Source organism: Terrapene carolina, unplaced genomic scaffold (genome assembly GCF_002925995.2).
Source record: "Terrapene carolina triunguis isolate 2854851 unplaced genomic scaffold, T_m_triunguis-2.0 Scaffold111, whole genome shotgun sequence".
Classification (NCBI taxonomy): Eukaryota; Metazoa; Chordata; order Testudines; family Emydidae; genus Terrapene; species Terrapene triunguis.
This window is the reverse complement of record NW_020664462.1, coordinates 24,507,683-24,526,499: the sequence shown is the minus strand read 5'-3', so window position 1 is coordinate 24,526,499 and position 18,817 is coordinate 24,507,683. Positions and strand designations below refer to the sequence as shown.

Below are 18,817 nucleotides of genomic sequence, written 5' to 3'. Positions count from 1 at the left end.
ATGCGTACTATTATCCTAGACTCACAGCGGGGGGCAGCCTCTGCGCATGCGTGGCCAGTACGAGTACTGCTACGAAAAATCTCCGAGCGAAGGCGCAGGGATGCACCAACACCTGGAGTGGAGCACCCACAGGGACATCTCTCGAAGAAGAACCAAAGTTCTGTTAATAAATGTGGTTAAAAAGCTCTTTTAAAAAAATGGATCCAGGATACTTCGCACACAGTATCTTATTCTTAAGTACGTATTCCGATTCACATCTGCTTGTTTACTAGGAATTTTTGTGTGCACTAATGCCAATATTCAACATTGCAAAACAAACCAACTATTGAAGAGCAAATTATGTTGCAAATTTTGTGAATAAAACTACAAAATACATTACTGGTTTGCAATGATTATGAAAGTATACCATCAGGAAGAACTCAGTTTGATTTTTGAACAAGCTGTGCTTTAAGAAAAGCTTTAAGACTTGTTAACTAGTAAAATTTGATATGGAAGTCATTGAGCATATGAAAGACTAAAATGCCATTTTTACATTTTTTTTCCTGAGTGCTACTGAATTTAATAGATTTTCTTTTTACAATGGATAATATGAACACCTCAACAACTATTAGTAATTTCATATCTAGTAAAGAAACCAGTTAACTATATGTGTTTAACAGAAAAAACTGTAACCTAGTTTTAGACAGTTTCTACTAATTACTGTCATTTGAACTAGCATTTCAATCCTTTTCAAATTATTTCTGTGTTTAGTTATTTCATACTTGAATTTTCCTCACAATTCATGATCTTGTCTGCTTCCTGCTGTATTCAAACACAAATGCAAAAGTTGACATTCAGCTTGCCTTGTAGAAGTATAGCTTGGGCTAGAGGGGGGGAACAAAGTGTGTTATATTCAGGATTATTTTTAAGTCTCCTAGTTATATTTTGCTGTCTTCTTGCTTTAAAACTAATACACATTTGCAGGCTTATTTTTAAGTATAACTTAAGAGTATAACTGTCATTAGTACTTAGTTAAAGGCATAACTATAAATGTGTTTAAGATTTTAGTCAGAGGCCTTTATTAAAAAAATTCCAATTCAATTGTTCAGTTAGTATTGCACCAAAAAAACCCTTTCAAAACACTTTATGTTATGAAAAATAACTACTTGACAATCTAGCAATAAAAACCATTTCCAACATATCAACAGTTTCAGTGAAATATAGGAGAGACAAGGTGGGTGAGATATTCTCCTTTATTACCAGCTTTCAAGCTACAAAGAACTTTTCCTCAAGTCTAGGAAAGGTACTCAGAGTGTCAGAGCTAAATACAAGGTCAAACAAATAGTTTATCCTAAGTAGATAACCCATATTCTAAGGGACAATTCAAGCTGAAGTGGTCCATTAACACTCCTGTGTTTATGGGAGGGGGGAGGGGATTTAATGGGTTAAACATTGTTGTTTTATAAACCATAAATACAGTGTCTTTATCAAGACCATGATTTTTAGTGTCTAGCAAAGTTATGAATTTAAGCTCTTAGGCTCATCTTTTCAAGTTGTTGTGCAGGTTTCCTTTGCAGATGAGGACTGATAGGTCAGATATAGAGATTGCTTTGTGAAAAGTGTTCAGCCACAGGTGATACAGTGTTTTTCTCTTTTATCATTTTCCTGTGTAAGTTCATTCGAGAGCACAGTGATTGTCTGGTTTCATCCATATACTTGCTATTGGAGCATTTAGTGCACTGGATGAGGTACTCCACATGTTGTGATAGGCATATGTAGGACCCATGGATCTTGAAAGGTGTGATGTGGCAGAGGTGGATCATTGTAGCAGTGGAGATATGTCTTCAGGTTTTGCATCTGTTGCTTTGGCAAGATCTGGTGCCACTTTGAGTTGGTGTGTCCTGGTCTGTGAGGAACTTGCTTCTGATGAATTTGGAGAGGTTGGCAGGTTGTTTGAAGGCCAGAAGAGGTGGTTCAGGAAAGATTTTGTTCAGGATGGGGTCCCCATTGAGTATGGACTGGAGTTGTTCGATAATACCCCATATGGGTTCCAGTGTGGAGTGGCAGGTGACAACTACGGGTGTGCGGTTGGGAGGTGGGAGGGAGGGAAGGATTTATTTCTGTACTGAAGTAGGTTCTCTTGGGGTATCTGGGTGGCCCATTACATAATGTGATCTACTTCTCTGGTGGAATGTCTTTGTTGGGTGAAGGCGATTTTGAGTATGTTAAGGTGTATATCCCAGACTTCCTCCTTAGAGCATATTCTGTGGTATTTGCGTGGCTGGATAGAGATAACAGATTTCTTCATTTGTTTGGGGTGGTTAACAGATATATGAAGGTAAGTGTGGTGATCTGTGAGTTTCTTGTATGTAGTTATCTGTAGAGTTCTATAGTTGAAACTGATCATGGTGTCCAGCAAGTTGATACTAGTGTGGGAGTGTTCCAGAGAGAGTTTGGATGGGCTGTGGTTGCTGAAGTTGTGGAGGAATCTATGAGTGAGCTTAAGTCGTCTGTACAGAGGATGAAAATATTGAATCTCAGGTGCATCATTGGTTTTGTGGTGCATTTCTGCAGTAATTCTTCTTCAAGGTGGCCTATGAAGAGGTTGGTATATTCAGGAGCCATCCTAGTACCTATGGCAGTTTGACGCAGTGTTTGTTGTTGAATGTAAAATAGATGAGTTTGGCATGTGTTTTTGGGTAGGTATCTAAGGACTGTCCATTGTCTTGTAAATATTTGAAACAGGCACCCATGCCGTCATTGTTAGGGATTCTGGTATCTAGGGAAATGATGTCTATGGTAGCAAAGATGGTATTCTGAGGAACACACTAACTCAAAGTGTCACAACACCCTGCCAAAACAACAGATGCAAAACCTGAAGACATATCTCCACTGCTACTATGATCAACACCCCACATATCGCACCTTTCAAGACCTATGGTTCCTACAGATACCGATCACAACGTGTGGTGTACCTCATCCAGTGCACTATATGTCCCAATAACTACTCCGTGGGTAAAACCAGAAAGGCAATCAGGAGAGTCTTGAATGAACTCACACAGGAAAATGATAAAAGAGAAAAACATCGTATCACCTGTGGCTGAACACTTTTCACAAAGCGATCTCTCTATCAGTCCTCATCCACAAAGGAAACCTGCACAACACTTTCAAAAGATGTGCCTGGGAGCTTAAATTCATAACTTTGCTAGACCCTAACAATCATGGTCTTAATAAAGTCACTGAATTTATGACTTATGACAACAATCTGCAACCCACTAAACCCCCTGTTTGTCTTATGACTCCAGGGGCGTTGTGACGTAGTGGGGCAGACTCACTGCGAATGCTGAATGCTCCAAGGTCAGATCCAGGAAGGTCGAAGCTGTGTAAGCTTCTTGCCCTGGAGACAGTATGCTCAGAGAGAGGAGGCAGCTCCCCCAGTGTCCTGACTGGCTTTGTATGGAATAGTTCCAGAGCATCACCCTGGTGACTCCAAAGAGACAGGTGTTAACAGGCCACTTCACCTTGAAAGATACCTTAGAATATGTGCTAACTACTTATGCTACACTATCTGTTTGACCTTGTATTTAGATGTGACACTGAATATCTTTTCTAAACCTGAGGAAGAGCTCTGTGTAGCTCAAAAGCTTCTCTCTCTCACCAACAGAAGTTGGTCCAATAAAAGATTATACCTCACCCACCTTGTCTCGCTAATATCCTGGAACCAACAAGGCTACAATCATTGGGATATATTTATGTACTAATTTTATACTGTGTTATGCATTAAAAGTTCCAGTTATAGGAGGTATAACTCCCCTTCTACTTACTGATATGCTTTTTAAAAAACACAAAACATGTACAAATAATTGCATGAAGCAGAATTTACTTTTATGTACAGACTTGCATACCGAGTACTGTATATGAGAAGTGTGCATATAATTTAGTTTTTTATGTAGTTCAATGTTCCATCCACTTCATGTAATATTTGTTACTTCAGATATTTCCGTATGAGATGCGATTTAATACTTTTTCTTCCTACAAAGATATTGTGCAATCCCTGCACTGCTAAATTTGATTCTAAACAACAGCTACTGCAGTTGCCACTAAAATCTTCACAATTGTTCTTTGCCATAATACTAATTGCTGGCAATATTGCTTGTACTAATCACGGAAGATAGCACAAATTCTACTGTAATGTTAGTTCAGCAAAGGCAAAATTGTAAAGGTTTGACAGCAAGCACTATATTGTCCGATACTTGAAAGAAATAATTTTTTGTAACAATAAGGATCAGTTCTTGCTTGTATAGTGCATTTCATCATGCATAGATTATAAATTGCTTTAGAAAGGAAAGTCATTTGCCTTATTTTACAGATGGAGAAACTAAGGAACAGATGTGAAATTACTTGCTCCAGTCATACAGCAGTGCCTGTGGCAGAGCAGAAAAGAGAAATCAGGTCTAGCCATTGACGATAATGCTGCTTAGAGCCCTACAGGCACACAGTTTTTACCACTTTCAAAGTTTCTTAAAAAAAAAAAAAAAAAAAAATCAATCAGCCCCACTCTCTTATAGGCTCTGATCAAAAGCCCACTGAAATCAATTGGAGTCATTCCATTGACTGAATCAGTCTTTGGATCAGGCCCATAATCAGCTAACTCTCCACAGTGAAGGAATGTGATCATTTTCATAGATATTGAAAGTTTTGCTTCATGGTTGACAATAAATAGCCCTCTCTAATAAGCGTGTCAGCATCCTTTTCCTACAAAATACCTAATTTTCATTGATCAGGCCCTCTGTCTCAGTAGTATAATTAACATTTAGGTCAGCTAATAAATAGTCAAGATGAGAATCCAGGCCGCTTGTTCTTAGTATAACTAAACAAACTTCTGCATTGCTAAGTGGTATATGCTTATGTCCCTTGTTCACCAGACTCAAAAGAGTTAAGATATTATTATCATTACTTAACACCCAATTTATCCTTGAATCACTGTCCACATTGGCTCCAAAAGAAGTGGTCTTAGGCAGCTCTAAACATTATTAGGTATATTACAGGCTTCGGAAGTAATGTTTCAGAAGGATGTAATATCAGTCCTTAACACATTTTCATAAAATCCAGTTGAAAGGAGTAGAAATGAAACATGAATCATTACGAGTATGCTATAAAGCAATTACAAAGTGCTTCATTTCACTATATTCAACCAGTATAGAAATATTAACTTTCACAACACACTTCCTTATGTGCAGTAGGTAAAAATCCCCAACCAGATATATAAAGGGAAACACAAACACTGTGTCTAGCTCAAGGTTTCTCTTCAATTCAGCATTAGAAGTAGGATGAGAAACAAGAGTTCTAGTCTCAAGTCTTAGGTACTAAAGAACATTCCCTCTGGATTATAGTTAGGCTTGGCAGGATTTGATTTGAACTGTTAGTCCTTAGTAAACATCTATTTCACCTGACACATTGAAACAGATGGAAAAAAAATATCCATTGGTAACAGTTGGCAAGCACGATCATAGAATCATAGAATCATAGAATATCAGGGTTGGAAGGGACCTCAGGAGGTCATCTAGTCCAACCCCCTGCTCAAAGCAGGACCAATCCCCAACTAAATCATCCCAGCCAGGGCTTTGTCAAGCCTGACCTTAAAACCTTTAAGGAAGGAGATTCCATCACCTACCTAGGTAACCCATTCCAGTGCTTCACCGCCCTCCTAGTGAAAAAGTTTTTCCTAATATCCAACCTAAACCTCCCCTACTGCAACTTGAGACCATTACTCCTTGTTCTGTCATCTGGTACCACTGACAACAGTCTAGATCTATCCTCTTTGGAACCCCTTTCAAGCAGTTGAAAGCAGCTATCAAATCTCCCCTCATTCTTCTCTTCTGCAGACTAAATAATCCCAGCTCCCTCAGCCTCTCCTCATAAGTCGTCCCACCTACTTTGTGCCTACAGGAATCCAGCCCCATAGCCGCACAGGGAACTCTCTGCAGCCCCACTATCATGGTCCCATTCACTCACACACCAGCTGGGAGTGTGGGGGCCATCCCCAGGCAGAAGCCATGCAGCAAGGGGGTGGCCTCCCCCAGGAGCTTCTGCTCTGCACTGCCAAGATGACAGCTTTCTGCACATCTCACAGCTGCAGGGATCCAGTGTCATCAGTCCTGTATCCACACAGGTAGCCCCCTGTAACCCCAGTGTGAAATGGAAATTTATTTAAATAGGAAAAAAATAAATAAAAAAAAGCTTAAAAATAAAAATTGATATTAACTGAATTTCAAATAAATAGTAATAATCGAATTCTTCCAGGCCTAACTATAGAGAATTAAATTTTTCAACTCGGGTTCTCTTTCTGCACAAGTAAATCGCAACAGAAGTGTTTATATTTTCGACAACTAAAGCTTTTGGCACATTAATGAGGTAATAGCAGCACGGTCAGAGTTGGTTTATACTAAAATAAGAAAGCAGCTTAGCTGAAGTCCAATGAATTCACAGGCCTCTCCTGCAAACAATTACAAAAAAAAAAAAAAAATTTAGACTAGATTAAAAACACTGTAACTAATAGAAAACAAACAAGCACTCACTTTTTGATTTCTCGGAGGAGCATTCGAATGAGGATGGCCTGCAGTGGCTCAATCATTAATTTTCTCCACATATCAAGTGCTAGCTGTAAAGATACAAACATCACAGAAAACTTATCCCATAGGAAATGCAGTTTAAAAATCCAAACTGAAGCGAGATTTGGGCAGGAATTAACATCCTTCCCAATATTTGTTTCCATTCTCAATTCTTTTGTTTGACAAATCCCAGATCTGCTTTATCAACAATATTTACACAGATCCACACCTACATGTGTTTCTCCCACCCCCAGGTTGTACCTTATTTAATTTTGCTTTTCAGATAAGGAACCGACAAGTCCTCTATAAAACTTTTTAACTTGATTTTCCAAGGTGCTCAATACTCCCACTGAAAGTCAAGCTATATATTTTTAGGTTGTACACAATTTTAAATTTTAAAAATCAACATTTAAAAGAATACAGTTGAATTATAAGATCTGTTTTTATGTACAGTTTATGGTTACCTCTTACATCTACTTTCAGAGGTACTTACCTCTCCTATTTCCATCAGTGGTTCACTTATATCCACACCTCCATAGCCATACTGAAGATCAGCTTCAGTTAATTTGTTCTTCTTAATAAACTGTGTGTTGAGGTACCTATGGAAACAAAAGCAGTCTAATCAACCCCCAGAGCATAAAACTGAGTGAGATGCTAAATGCTTCAATAACCTTTGTAACCACACAATGTCTTTAGTTTAGTGGAAGGCAAGAAAGCAGGTGACTTTGAAAATGACTATTACATAGATAAGACCTTTTGTATAAAAACAGACTGTAGGACCTCCCTGAATTAATTAATTTGAACTATAGCATTTAAAAAAAAAAAAAAAAAAAAAAAAAAAAAGGGCAAATTTTTTTTTTAAATTGCCAGTGATGGAAAATTGTCACAACCCTTGGCAAGTTGTTCCAATGTCACAGAGTAAAAGTTTAAGGCCAGAAGGGACCATCAGATCATCTAATCTGACCTTTTGCATATTACAGGCCACCACCACCACCCAGGACCTGTATACTAAACCCAACAACCAAAATTAGACCAAAGTATTATAGCCCACAGGAAACTAAACTATTATGTGTCACAAGCAGAGGGACAGGAGGGATCAAGATGCATCAATAACTGACATCAGTATCAGGGAATTCATGAAGAGAGACATACCCAGATAATCCCAGCAAGTGACCTGCACTTCATGCTGCAGTAGGGTGACCAGATGTCCCGTTTTTAAAGGGACAGTCCTGTTTTTTGGGACTTTTTCTTATATAGGCGCCTATTACCCTCCACCCCGTCCCATTTTTTCCACAGTTGCTATCTGGTCACCCTATGCTGCAGAGGAAGGTGAAAAACCTCCAAGGTCACTGCCAATTTTATCGGGAGAAGCATTCCTTCCTGACCCCACATATGGTGATCAGTTAGGCCCTGATCATGTGAGCAAGAACCAGCCAGCGAAGCATGCTCGGTACCCCCTCAGAGCACTGCTCCACCCCATCCAGTGTCCGATTTCCAGCCTTTTGCTTCAGAGGAAGACCAGCAAAAACCACACCCCAGAACACACTGGAGGAGGTACATCAACTCATCTAGATATTTGCCTAGTTTTACAGCAGGCTACATAAAAAATATTAGCAAAGTCAGTAAAAATTAAAATTCATACACACAATTACTTGTTTATACTGCTCTATATACACACTATACACTGAAATGTAAGTACAATATTTATATTCCAGTTGATTTATTTTATAATTATATGGTAAAAATGAGAAAAATAAGCACTTTTTCAGTAATAGTGTGCTGCCACATTTTTGTATTTTTATGTCTGATTTTGTAAGAAAATAGTTTTTAAATGTGGTGAAACTTGGGGTATGCACGACAAATCAGACTCCTGAAAGGGGTACAGTAGTCTAGAAAGGTTGAGAATCACTGGGCTAAACAAGCCAACCTCTTCCAGTCTCCTCTCATAAAATAGAACCTATTCTCCTGATCATTCTCGTAGCTATTCTCTGCACCTGTTCCAGTTTGAATTCATCTTTCTTAAAGATGGGTGACCAGAACTGTACATAGTATTCCACATGAGATCTTACCAGTGCTCTATACCAGGGGTCGGCAACCTGCGGCACGCGAGCTGATTTTGCCTGGCATACGGCTGCCAGCCAGGGTCCCGGCCGCCGGCGCCGCTCAGCCCGCTGCCAGCTAAGTGAACAGAACCCCAGGCCGGCAGGAGGCTGAGTGGGGCCGGTGACCGGGACCCCAGACAGGCAGCAGGCGCGCCCCCTGGCTCCCCTCTCACCGCACTCGGGCTCTGCGGCTCCCGGGTGTGTGAGCCGCTGCCGGGGCGCGGGGCCCTGAACCTGCTCCGGGAGGGGCGGTGGCAGCAGCGGCTCACATGCCCGGGAGCCGCAGAGCCCAAGCGTGGCGAGGGGGGACCCGGGGACCACTGCCCGCATGCAACCGCTGCGGGGGCCCCCCCCCGGGGGGGGGGGGGGGGGCACTGGGCCGCAGTCCGGGCAGGTGCACCCCCCAGCTTCCCCCTCACCGCGCTCAGGTTCTGCGGCTCCCGGAAGTCTGAGCCCCTGCCGCTGCCCCTCCCGGAGCTCCCCCCCTCGCACTGCCTGAGCACTCTGCGGGGGAAGGGCTGTGCGCGTGGCAGCGTGTTTTTCCTCCACGTGGAGCCAGCGTCTGACTGGCATGGGCATGGTAAGGGGAGTCCTGGGGGGCAGTCAGGGAGCATGGGGAGGGTTGGAAGGGTTGGGAGTTCTGGGGATCCTGTCAGAGGGCGGGGAGTAGTTGGATGGGGCGTGGGAGTCCCTGTCGGGGTGTGGATAAGGGTCGGGGCAGTCAGGGGACAAGGAACAGGGAGGCTTAGGTAGGAGGTGGGGCGCTGGGTGCAGTCAGGGGACAAGGAGCAGGGGGGGTTTGGAAGTTCTGAGGGGGGCCGTCAGGAGGTGGGAGGGAGTGGATGGAGGCGGGGTTCCCCCCCCATCCTCTCTTTTGATTGTTGAAATATGGTAACCCTAGGTGAGGGGGAAGCTAGGGGGGCGCATGGGGGCTGGCGCCCGCATGCATTTGCCGCAGCCTGCAGGAGCCCCGGGGGGGGGGGGGGCGGCTGCAGCCTGCGCAGGAGGGGCATGGCAGCTCCCCGCTAGTGGGACACTCTGGCTCTACGGTGCCTCCGGAAGGCGGCTCCTCCCTGCCGAGCTGCTGCAGCGGCCCAAGCCCAGCAAAGCCAGCGAGTGGACTTGGGGCGGGGGCCGCCGGGGTGGGGTGGGCAGGGCTCGCAGGGGGGGCTGTGCACCCTCTAGGGGAGTTCACGGGGCGGGGAACCTGGTCTGGGGAGCAGCCCCTGGACACGGCTGGCTGCTGGGGTCTATAAAGACTCGTTGGGATTTGCCCCTCAATGAACCAAGGGGAGGGGAGGTGGAAGTTTCGCCTAAGGCGCAAAATATCCTTGCACTGGCCCTGCCCCAGGGGGTGCGTGCACCCCAGGTTAAAAACCACTGCACTAAACTGATAAGATCTGCATTTTAATTTAATTTTAAATGAAGCTTCTTAAACATTTTAAAAAACTTGTTTACTTTACATACAACAATAGTTTATAGACTTATAGAGAGAGACCTTCTAAAAACGTTAAAATGTATTACCGGCACGCGAAACCTTAAATTAGAGAGAATAAATGAAGACTCAGCACACCACTTTTGAAAGGTTGCCGACCCCTGCCCTAAACAATGGCATTAATACTTCTTTATCTCTATTGGAAATTCCTCACCTGATACATCCTAGGATCGCATTTGCCTTTTTCACAGCTTCATCACATTGGTAGCTCATCATCATCATCCTGTGATGAACCCACACACCCTGGTCTCTCTCTTCCTCTATCATTTCCAACTGAGGAGACCACAGCTTGTAGCAGAACTTATTATTAGACCGTAGTGCATGACCTTACACTATTACCATTGACTTTAATCCCGTCATTCCAATCTTCAAGGTCTGCCAGATATTTCTGTATAATATTTTGATCCTCCTCTGTATTAATAACTCCCAACTTTGTATCAGCAAATTTCATTGGCACACTCCTACTTTTTGTGCCAAGGTCAATAATAAAAATATTGACTAAAACTAATCCCAAAAAAGATCTTGAGGAACTCAACTAGTAACCTCCCTCCAATCTGAAACCCTCCACTAGTAACCTCCCTCCACTTTTCAGCACCACCCCTTGCCTTCTCTCCATTACCCAGTTCCCTATGTACCTATAGTTCTTGTGCTAATCCCCATCTTCTCTAATTTAACTAATAATTTGCTATTTGGTACCATGTCAAGTGCTTTCTTAAAGTCAAAGTATATTATTGCATTTTCCCTAAAAAAACCCCAATCAGTTATTTTCTCAAAGAAGGAAATCAGGTTAGTCTGGCACAATCTACCCTTGGTAAACCCATGTTCCCATGGTGCATTACATTCCCTTTGCCGTTTACCTCCATTAGTTTTTTCTTTTTCTTTCATCATGTGTTCCACAGTCTTCCGTACTATTGAGATCAGACTAACAGGTTTGTAATTGCCCAGGTAACTCCCCCCCTTTCTTAAAACACAGGTCTGATGTTAGCTATTCTCCAATCATAGGGTACTATTCCTGAAGAGTAGCAATCTCTACTAACTAGCAATCTGATGTGCATATGGTTAATAACCCTCACAGTTAAAAATGTATGCCTTATTTCTAGCCTGAATTTGTCAAACGTCCAACTTCCAAGCCATTGGAGCTTGTTATACTTTTGTCTGCTAGATTGAAGAGCTCATTACCAAAGTTTTGTTCACCATTTAGGTACTTATCTTGGTTAAGTTAAACAGACTGAGCTTCTGGATTCGTTCCACTATAAGGCAATGGTTCTCAAACTTTTTTTACTGGTGACCCCTTTCACATAGCAAACCTCTGAGTGTGACCCCCCCCTTTTTTAATTAAAAACACTTCTTTAATATATTTAACACCATTATAAGTGTGGGAGGCAAAGCGGGGTTTGGGGTGGAGGCTGACAGCTTGTGACCCCTCCCCCACATGTAATAACCTCGTAACCCCCAAGGGGTCCCGACCCCCAGTTTGAGAACCCCTGCTATAAGGCATGTTTTCCTATCTTTTAATCATTCTTGTGGCTCTTCTCTGAACCCTCTTCAATTTATCAACATCTTTCTTGATTTTACAACACCAGACCTGGAGACACTATTCCAGTAGCAATCAGACCAGTGCCAAATACAGAGATAACACAACCTCCCTCCTCTTATTCCAGATTCAACTCTCAACACATATAAGGCTTGCATTAGCCCTTTCGGCCACAGCATCACACTGGAATGCCATAAGGAATTCTGAAAACACAATTGAGAAAGAATTTTTAAATATTTATTTTAATATCACACGATCTTATCCCATTAGCTGCTAGATATTAATGACTTTTATACAGCATATGAAACAATTGCTTGATTAATTATTTTAGTCAGTAATTACAAGATACCATTATTAATTAGATCAGACCTGTTCCAAAAGACACTATGTTTTGACATTTATGGCTATAATTCTCAGCACATACTGTATACAGTTTTATAACTTCTAAGTGATGGACAAATATTAGAGCATCAACTTTAAAATTATATGTTGTAAACCAAAGTCCTTACCTGTTTCTGAGATAACAGAACTTTTTTTTTTTTTTTTTTTTTTTTAAATATAAGGCCTGGTCTACACTGTGTGTGTGTGTGGAAATCGACCTAAGATACGCAACTTCAGCTACGAGAATAGCGTAGCTGAAATCGACATATCTTAGGTCGACTTACCTTGCATCCTCACGGCGTGGGGTCAACTGCCGCCGCTCCCCTGTGTATAGAATTAGTAAGACTTACTGGACTACACTACCCAGTTCTGGAATTCACAACTCAAAAAGGATGTTAAACTGGAAAGAGTTCTGAAAAGAGCTACAAGGATGATTCAAGGTCTGATGGATTCTCCATCACTTGAAGTCTTTTAAATGAAGATTGGAGATCTTTCTAAGAGATATGCTCTACCTCAACCAGGCGTTATGGTCTTAATGTAGAAATTATTGAACGAAATTCTCTGGCCTGTGTTGTGCAAGAGGTCAGCCAGAAGGAACGATTATGATAGTCTTGTCTTAAAAAAAATCTGTGACTGCCCCTTGTCTCACAGACGTTTGTTTTCCTAGTTAAATATTTTACTTAGATCAGTTCTTACAAAGACCGGACATTTGAGAAATTGAGACAATACAAACTTCAAACATCAGATTTCTATGAATTATTCCAGTTATACCACTACCTCGGAACCAAACCAGACTGAGAAGAAATAAAGCAGCCAACATCTTTGAATCTGTGTTGATAAAGGGATTAATTGCAAAGTTGGATTGATACGGAGATCAATAAGTTGCAACATAAGAAATAAAAAGGGATATTCCTTAAAAATATCAACACAACCACTTTCTCACCACTACAAAAGTAGTTCCAGTGGAAAATAATTGCACACTTCTAAGACAATCACTGACCCAAAAAAACAACAAACAAAAAACACACCCCAGCTCAAACCAGATACAACCAATGTTTTAGAGGACATGGGGCAAGTTTGACAACCACTTACATCACATACAAATACATAGTTTAAAAAAAAAAAAAAAAAAGTTAAAATGGAGTCATTTCACTTACAGCTTCCCAGAGCTGCAAAGTTTGTGTTGTAAACACAGCACGGAACTAGGAGGTGGGTGGCAGGATTAGTTAAAAAACTTGATATTTATTTTTTTTAAATATATAAATACTTCTGTTCGTCTCAGGTTATGTAATCTGTTTAGTGAAATTTATAGGCCAAAGTTGACCTGACACTATCCCTTTAAACAGAAGCAAGACCTCGGTGAGGGATTAATTATGCTTTACTCTTATGAGATTTGCTCATTATTACTGTCGATCCAAGTTGTCAGAATTTAACTCTACTACTCTTCAACCTAAAATTGTATATACATTTAACTCAAATATGTGCAGACATAAATTAGCAACATTCTTTTTAGGAAGTAGGAGGATCACAAAGGAGAGATGTGGGAAGATGTTACCAAGTGGATATCACTTTAACACCTGAGACTCATAATTTTGCTTTATGATGCTAACTGTTGCATGCTTAATGATCACTTAATAGTACATGACCTTGCTAATTTGTAATTACAAGCAATTGGATCATGCAGAACTATACATATTCAGGTTCTTTGATTGTTTTGCAAGCACATTTGGATATCTACATATCTAACTGCTGTATCCATTGCTAATGAATGTGTTTTAACAGATTCTTTGTAAGTAGTGCTATCTGGGCTGATTTATCCAATTCATTATCTGAATTTTGTTTTATCTGCTCATTCCTGCCTTATTGCCTGTAAGAAGTAAAATGGTAATAAAAAAGCTTGACATAACAGAACTGCCAGGATAGGAACATGTTTTACTGTCTCAACCCCCTAGCCCTTGCCTCCCCTCTTTCTATCCATCAGTGAGCCACAACATGACATCACCTGTTGTGTAAATTCTATAGGGCAGATATGAGTCCTTACTTGTTTCTGTGATGTGCTTAGTATCTTTTTGTGCATTTGAAAATAGTAAATAAAGAATTCCACATAAGGTTACAAAAATGTTGCATACTCCTATACTCTGAACAGCAACTCTAAAAAATGGACTATAGGATCATAAATTTTGTTTCATGATCTGACTAGCCCTCTGACTAGTCAAGAATAGCTAACTTTGAGATGTTAAAAGTAACTGGTAGGAGTACATAAACAGATACACAAATTTCTTCCTACACTAGTTCATGACTGTAGAACATTTAGTTAAATTGCAATCCTACATTAATATTTGCCTGTATTATGGAAGGATTGGATTTTTAGTCTTGTGTTAAATTAGATGGATGCTTTACATAGAGCAATAGAGATAGTTTACACCAGTAATCTGTTTGAGACAAAACTACCTAAGTCCCATGTATTCCAGTTTGCATGTTAAAAAAAATCCTCACAGCTCCAAACTGCTAGCCCTGTAAATTAAGCCTGGGCTCTGAGAGTCAAATTAGGTTATCTCCTTCTCGCACAATGAAAGTTCTGCAAGCTCCATTAGCCAAGTTATATCTGTTTAATTCCACTGTATTGAAATTGTACTCTCAGTATGCAACTAACGGGAATCAAGCAAACAGTTCTGATGACAGATAAGAGGAACAGAATCTAGATCACTCAGTGTAAGCTGTATTGGCTCTTCAGTATTATCAGGAATAAAAAGCAGTACAAGCTCCTTAAAGAGAACAGAGGGTATCATTTTTAATGTAGGTTCACAATTTAAGGGCTCTGTACTGATCTTTGGACTTACACATGCATTATTAGACAATATGTATGACCCATTCAGCTCATGTATGAATATTCAGTCCAGCAGTCTTCTTTTCTGCTGTGCAAATTGCATGAGTGATTATTCACAAGTACTATAATTGTAAAAGGTATTTACTATGATTTGGTACATACAGACAGGGTTAATAGCCAGTTTTCATCCCCACAAACTAAAAGGCAAATCTTGCTGTGCAACATTTATTACTTATTCTGATTCAAATGAGTGAGCACTTCATTGGAAGGCAAAACACAGCACACTTCAGATTTCTTAAAGACACAGCTCCTTTCCAAGTGAAGAGATCAGCGAACAACAAAAATGTGTTTCACATTTTGAAGGATCCTTAGGCTTAAAGTCAATGGTATACGTCAAGGGAAACATGATAGCACAATACTTCTCTGGCCCTGATCTTAAGTGTACCACGTTAGTGTACCATTTTATACAAATGGTGCTGCTCTACAATATAGTTGTGTAATACTTTAATTGGTTTTGCTTGTAACTGAATTACTGGATAGTACAGTGCTGTAGCCAGAACTTTTTGCTATGTGAGCTTTTGTATTTAAATATGTCTTTTTAATTATATGTAGTAAAAATATGTATTTTTTAAATTTCATTTTTAAATTAAATAGAATCTTTAGATGTATAAAATACCTTCCATTCTTCCGCAGAGACAGCTGAAAACAAACACAAATCTGTTAGATATGTGCTTATAACTTTAGTGATGCTCTTGTTTCAATGATGAAGTTGACAAGAGTATAAACACACTTTCTGCTGTATCTAGTCATTTGGGATGTCCAGGTTGAGACACCTTCATGGGGTCTTTTTTTGGGATGGTGGATACTTAACATTTTCTGAAAAGCAGGCTGTTTTAAAACATCTAAATTGGGCACCCAAAAATTACTAATCTCACTCAAAAATCTTGGCAAATATTTCTATCTGTAATTAAAGTGGGGGGAATCATATTAAATAGAAAAATTGAGGAAGAGGGATAGGGGAATTGTACTCTAGCAAGCAGTGGCTTCGAAAAGGATTTAGGAATTATAGATAACCAACAGAATATATGAGCTAGCAGGTGTAACGCTATGATAAAAAGGGCAAATACAAGTCTTAGTTGAATAAATGGGAATATCAAAAGTAAATACATATTTACCATTGTACATGGTATTAGGGAGACCACTACCGAAACAGCATGTCCACATTTTCATTTCATGAAAATAAACTTTCTATTTTTCTTCACTTCAAAGAAATGCAATATTATCATCAGCTACAACACGTGAACCATGTGCTCCTCAAAGTGCAGGGCAAGTTAAAAAGTGGTTTATTGTGTCCATTGTGCAGTTAAGGTCTTAACAGTGCTGTAGAGGGGAAAACAGCAAGTAGTGTGTTGGACAGATCCTTTATCAGATAAACGTTCCCTTCTGTAATAATCTACCACTCCATGAGAGGGGAAACTGTAGTTCAAAATAGGTACACTGGTTCTGTAGGACTTGAAACTTGCCTCTTTAATTTACAGTCTTGAAATTAAGAAAAGGTAAAATGCTGTATGACATTTTCTATTTCCTGTATGCCTGTTCCAGCTCCAATTGGCGTGTCTCATTCATCTAAGCAGGGCAGCAGGATCTGAGCAAGGTTTCCTGTCCAGATGATGCCCCAGGCTGCTGGTGGCAACTGTAGCTTCGACACTATAAACGGGGATACTCTCCTCCTCCTCCACTCAAAATCACTACTGTGGGTGCTCAGGCAGCAAAGTGATGCTGGTCCCTTTTGGGCAGGAACATTTTCATGGAGTCCAAGGCCAGAAGAGAGCACTGTGATCATCTAGTCTGACCTCTTATATTACAAGTCCATAGAACTTCCCCAAAGAAATTCCTAGGGCATATCTTGTAGAAAAACCATATACTCTTGACTTAAAATGGCTAGTGATGGAGAATCCATCACAACCCTTAGTAAACTGTTCCAATGTTAATTATTCTCACTAGTAAAAATGTACCCCTTATCTCCAGTCTGAAATGGTCTAGCTTCAACTTTAAACCACTGACCATAAGAACGGGGCATACTAGGTCAGACCAAAAGGCCATCTAGCCCAGGCCACTGTCCATCTTCCGACAGTGGCTAATGCCAGGAACCCCAGGAGAAATCAACAGAGCAGGTATTCATCAAGTGATCCAACCCTTGCCCCCCATTCCCAGCTTCTGGCAAACAGAGGCTAGGGCAGTGGTTCTCAACTTATTTATCACTGTAGGCCACATGTGCAGTACCTGGGCTGCAGGGGCCAGGTAGCCCCCACCCCAGACCCTGCTGCGCAGCCGGAAACCCAGACCCCGCCATGCGGGCTGGCCTTTTGCACACAGCTGAGCTAGGCCACAATTGTGTGCTAAGTGGGTTGCATGCAGCCCATGGGTTGAGAACCGGTAGGCTAGGGACACCATCCCTGCCAATCCTGGATAATGGCCATTGATGGACCTACCCTCCATTAAATGTACCTAGTTGTTTTTTGTGCCCTGTTATAGTCTTGACCTTCACAACATCCTCTGGCAATGTTCTTATGTTCTAGATAGACAAGGGCTCCCCCGAAAACACTGTTTTTAGGTTGTTGGCTTGATCATTATTCAATTTCAATTTGAGTCAACATTTCCACCCCCAGAGAAATAGTGCACACAAAAACAAGCTCATTTACCTCAAGGAAACATGTCAAGGTGAAGGCTATTATAACTGTATATAACACAGATTTTTATTTTATTTTTATTCTTTTAGGTAGGTTTTCATTGTAGTTTACATTAAACTCATCTGAATGCATGACCTGAGCTTGTCTGCTCTGATAGAAGTATAATTTGATCATAAAGAGTTTGAGAACCACTAACATGAACCCTCAAATACAAAATTCCAAGCACAATCACTTATTTCAGATAACAGTATTACCATAAGTTAAAAGAATTTCATGCTATTTCAGTAGTTCCCAAACTTTAACAACCTGTGAACCCCTTTCACTAAAATGTTAAGTCTCGTGAACCCCCTTCTAAAAATGAATAGTTCCATGGATTTTCTCCCTTACCTCAGCATAAATATAAAAGAAGTGATTGTGGAAATATAAAATTTGTTTTTATGACATGCTTATTACACACTATCATCATTACAGTATTTTTATTACAATATGAAAACGGCAACACTTCCAAGATCTCAGTTTTGTAGCTTGTCTCACTTTTGATTAAGCCTGTTATAAGACAAGGCTCCTATCAGAGGCGCCAGTAGAAAAAAAAAAAAAAAGTGGTGCGGGGGTGAAGCCCCCGCACACCCCGGGGGGAGACCCTGTCGGAAAAGTAGAGGGCCCACGGGGCCACTGGAAAAAAGGGGGGGCGGGCGGATGCAGGGGCGACACATGACCCTCATCGCCCCCACATACTGGCTCTGGCTCCTTATTTTCATCAAGGAGTATCAGATGGGAAACAGCATGAAGGTATTTAAGAAGCCAACTCAGAGTTCCTCCTACACAAGCGTTCAAGTCTTGAGCAGTCCAGGCAAACAATGCACGTTACAACAAAGCTTAAACTTGTTCTTCATAATATTTTAAAAAACACAAGCAGCCTATTTAATTTTAAAAACAGCAAAAAATATCCACCTCCCTTTCCATTTCGTAAAAGGAGTCTTGAAGTTTAAAATCTCCTCAGTGTGATAGATATGCTTGCTTTGAACTGTTTAGCTCTTGGAAGTCCCCGAGGCTCCGGACTGCTGGCTCCATGCTGCCCAGGATCCCTATGGACAGCTCTGTCCGCCATTTGGGAATTCCCCCTCCCCCCCAGAACTCCCTGTAACATGAGGGTTCATGAACCCCAGTTTGGAAACCACTGTGCTATTTGTTTGCCCCC

At 40.9% G+C, this 18,817-nt stretch overlaps 1 protein-coding gene across 3 annotated transcripts in view; it reads right to left on the bottom strand.

Annotated features, from left to right (window-relative positions):
- CUL2 (cullin 2) overlaps positions 1 to 18,817 on the bottom strand; it is a 76,601-nt gene that overhangs the window by 30,475 nt on the left and 27,309 nt on the right. For all 3 annotated transcript variants that reach the window (XM_026652063.2, XM_026652062.2, XM_026652064.2), the window contains exons 5-6: positions 7,084 to 7,189; positions 6,558 to 6,640 (exon numbers count right to left, since the gene is read on the bottom strand). In XM_026652063.2, the coding sequence (XP_026507848.1) occupies positions 6,558 to 6,640; positions 7,084 to 7,189 (189 nt within the window). The remainder of the gene's footprint in view (positions 1 to 6,557; positions 6,641 to 7,083; positions 7,190 to 18,817) is intronic.